Here is a 3660-nt window from a genome sequence, read left to right on the forward strand (position 1 = left end):
ATTTAAATATTCATCTCGCGAGCAACGGCCATTTCAGTTATATTCCATTTTTATTGGCACCTCCAGACTTTTTTTTTCTGGAACTTAGGAAAGCTGTGTAATTTGTACAACGCATGGCGTAAAGAACGCATATGCGCAAAACAGTTCGAGAAAAAAAAAAAAAAGATATATGATTTCCTAACGCTCGAAGGCCACGGCATGAAGTAATTAACACTCCGGATATTGAGATTGCATTGTTCTCTGAACCGATAAAACTCTAATCTATCACGTGACGGATACTGCCAGGACGAGAGCCCGTGTTACCGAAACATATCGTTTCAAATAAAAGGCTCTGCTGGACGGTGAGATCTACACTTCGACGAGACAGCTCCAAGACGATCTCCATAGAGGCCTTCTTTCTCCATCGGAAAAAAGTGTAAAATGTAAGTGATTTTACCAACATTTTTTTGCCCAATACACAAATTGTAAGACCAAGTATTGAAAGTGCTTGAAAACAAAGTTTGTGACAGGGAGTAAGATAATGTAGAGAAATTGCAAAGTATTAAATAGGTCTACTGAGAAATACGAGCCTAATGGACATTAGCCATAATTATGTTATTAATTTAGCAACTGTTAGTTTATTTAAGTGATAGGACACTATACCGAAAACAGGTCACCGGAAGTTGTGAGAAGGACATATTTATACTAATAATAAATAGTCTGAATTAAAAACTTGTACATACACAACTGTACAGCGTCGTGTTCTTGCATTTTATTAGCAAATTCGCTATTCTGCATGGTGCTCTTTCGCTTGCTTTTGTTTACTGGCAATATATAACTGTGGTTACTAAACTTACATAGATAAAAAAAAGTTAATCATTTGTTGAGGTTGAGTATGACACAGGATTTTTAGTGTTTCTTGCGCAGAGATCCAAGCCATGTGGCCCTTGAAGTTTGCGGTGCTGCTTCTGGTCGCGGGTTTGACCTTGGTAATAATACCGACCATACTCTTTTAACTTAGTTTTATACGTACAGCAAACTGTTAAAGAAAATAATCATAATTAAGTTTCATGTGGTTCTTCAAGGCCAACTCCGATGAAGGATGGAAGAACGCCAAGTCGATCTACGAGTTTTCAGCCCTCGACATCGACGGCAACAAAGTTGACTTCAACAAGTACAGGTACGACGTCACCACTATTTTGATTTCTGACAGTCGTCCAATCATACGACCTGTCGCCGACACTAAGGCTGCGTCTGCGCTTTATGACTTGTCCTTTAAAATCCAGCGATACTTTTGCATTTTACTTTCCTTAAAAACGAAATCCAATAAACTGCTGCATTTCAATGGTCTAAAAAGGAACATTATTATGAGGTAGTAATCATTGCAAAAACGTGTAATTTGTACAACATGTTGGCCGCAGGGGTCACGTGACGCTGATCGTTAATGTGGCCTGCAAGTGCCTCCTGACGCAGAAACACTACAAGAAACTGAGTGCGCTCTACCACAAGTACTCGGAATCCAAGGGCTTGCGCATCATGGCTTTCCCCACCAACGACTTTGCCAAGCAGGTCAGGACTATCTCGCACCATCTGTTACTCTATAGTCACGTGACACGACGAGAACGAAGGAGAGGTCCTTCAGTCGTGCCGGCTCCAGGCAATGCTTCACGGCGCGTGCACGCGCAGTCAAAGCACGGCGGAAGGCAGCGAGCGCGTGCTCAGGTCCGGGCGTTTGAGAAAAACGACCCGTCGTTCTCGATTTGTCAGTGATTATACGGGTAGAAACTCAGGGAGAGGAGAAAATGAAAGCTTGCGGGGACCGTCAGATAGGAGCGCCGAACTCTAATTGGAGTGATTAGTGGATGGAAACGAAGGCGGCTGGCCTTTGCGTGTACCCACTAATCCCTCCAATCAGAGCTCGCCGCTCTGACGTTCCCGCGCGCTCTCCTCTCCTCCTCTCCCTCGTCTTCTCTCCGTGTCGAAACTTGGAGAGAGTCGCAATGAGGTTGGAGAGCACGGAAAAGTTTAACGCGGACGGACCCGTGTCCATGGTGTACGCTCGAAGGAACCCTGGGCCGAACCCGAGATCAAGGAGTTCGTGAAGCAGTTCGACGTGACCTTCGACATGTTCAGCAAGATCAGCGTGAATGGGGACAACGCGCACCCGCTCTGGAAGTACCTGAAGGAGAAGCAGCCGGGCTTCCTCTTCAAGTAAGTCACTTTTTTTTAGAGGAGTTAGTGTGTGTTTGTGTGTGATGAAATCTTGAGCCGGCTCTTACACTGCTCACACATCATACAAAAGAGACCGTGCGCGCTGCCGACATGATGGCGACAAGAATCTGGGGACACGCTTAAGGAAGAATGTTAGCTTCGTGAATACGTATGATTCTAACACATGTCTGCGGACAGTTTTTGTATGGCCAATGTGGCAGGGCCGTCATACAAACAAGAAACACCCTTAGAGGAGGTGTGCAGTGTGACCGAGGATTTGGGAATTCTCAAGCTCAAAACAAACAAAACTGTCAAAGGAACTGAAAGTAATCGTATGATGGTGCAAACAGTTACATATACATTATTGAGAGGACGCCAGTGGCTCGTTAGTTTAAATAAAAGTGGTGCTTGTTTCTTTTTTCGTTCGTGCGTTTGCAGCGCCATCAAATGGAACTTCACCAAGTTTCTGGTGGACAAGAACGGACAGCCCGTGAAGCGTTATGCGCCCACCGACTCGTTCGAAGTAAGTGCTCGTCCATTATCACACATGCGAAACTCTCCCCATAACGCAGTTAAGGTTGAGTGTCACAAATAAAAACAAACAAAAAAACCCACTTTATTTAGTGTTTTTCTTTTTGTGCACTAAGAGGTTTCTTTGTGAGCCAACATTTGTTCACGTTGGATCGGCATACGCATTACAATGTTATTTATTTATGGCGTCTTCATGGTTAGAAAATAAATTCGAAATCAGAAATACGGCATACAGATGACTTCGATAGCTTTATCGCTTTTTTTTTTTCCTGTCTATTTCTCTTTCTGCCCTGCTGACATTCGATGCAGTCTAATTACTCCAGCCTGACTGATTGAGAACACACGGGCCAATATGATTAAAAAATGGGTATTAAAAATAATCAAATAAGGATACGAATAAAGTTTCCAATTTTTCCTGGTTTCAGAAAATCGAAGCAGACCTTCTCAAGTACTTTTAGAAGAATGAAGAAGCAAGCCTTATCTGCAACAGCTGGACACTTTCGGAATAAATAAAATAAAATGTTAGTAGATTGTAAGGATATACGGCCTCTCTTATTGGTACACTTTGTATTCTGCGGGCGACGCAGCCATATTTGATGGCTGAAGTACTCGCCCACGTGCCCTACCCCATAACTCTCAACGCCCTTAGAAAAAAGAGGATAAAAAGAAATGAAAGTTCAGTCGTTGTCATTTTACCTGTGTATTTTCCTCCACATCTTTTTTTTTTTTTTTTTTTTTTTTTTTTTTTAAAGCAAGGCAGATACAATGCAGTGGAGTTGTGACTCTGAAACCTGAGAAGTCTTTTTTTCGATGCGATGCCTTATTTCGACGCTGGAGAGGTTTTCCTCAGTTCAGCGAATACAATCTACAAGTACCTAAGTGACATGGGGAAAATATATATATTTATGAATTAACATGGTAAATAAATTTGCACCCTTA

At 42.6% G+C, this 3660-nt stretch overlaps 1 protein-coding gene across 2 annotated transcripts; it reads left to right on the forward strand.

Moving 5' to 3' along the window:
* Positions 1-318: 318 nt before the first annotated feature.
* LOC115310972 (glutathione peroxidase) lies at positions 319-3262 on the forward strand. 2 transcript variants are annotated; one of them, XM_029969466.2, is made up of 7 exons: positions 319-422; positions 907-968; positions 1065-1159; positions 1401-1548; positions 2045-2190; positions 2629-2713; positions 3147-3262. In XM_029969466.2, exons 2-7 carry the CDS (start codon positions 918-920, stop codon positions 3177-3179), a joined length of 558 nt encoding a protein of 185 aa, XP_029825326.2. In that variant the 5' UTR covers positions 319-422; positions 907-917; the 3' UTR covers positions 3180-3262. The 2 variants fall into 2 exon arrangements, with proteins under 2 accessions (XP_029825326.2, XP_029825325.2); XM_029969465.2 differs by having other exon boundaries at positions 321-422; positions 893-968.
* The last annotated feature ends 398 nt before the right edge of the window (positions 3263-3660 follow it).

This window comes from Ixodes scapularis, unplaced genomic scaffold (assembly GCF_016920785.2).
Source record: "Ixodes scapularis isolate PalLabHiFi unplaced genomic scaffold, ASM1692078v2 PGA_scaffold7__128_contigs__length_106722199, whole genome shotgun sequence".
NCBI classification, from domain to species: Eukaryota; Metazoa; Arthropoda; class Arachnida; order Ixodida; family Ixodidae; genus Ixodes; species Ixodes scapularis.

Excerpts from the sequence above, each read along its gene's own strand:
- LOC115310972 (XM_029969466.2), top strand. The coding sequence starts at position 918 with ATGTGGCCCTTGAAGTTTGCGGTGCTGCTTCTGGTCGCGGGTTTGACC. Across the intron at positions 1,160-1,400 it reads GTTGACTTCAACAAGTACAG|GGGTCACGTGACGCTGATCG; the intron begins GTACGACGTCAC and ends TGTTGGCCGCAG. Across the intron at positions 2,714-3,146 it reads CGCCCACCGACTCGTTCGAA|AAAATCGAAGCAGACCTTCT; the intron begins GTAAGTGCTCGT and ends TCCTGGTTTCAG.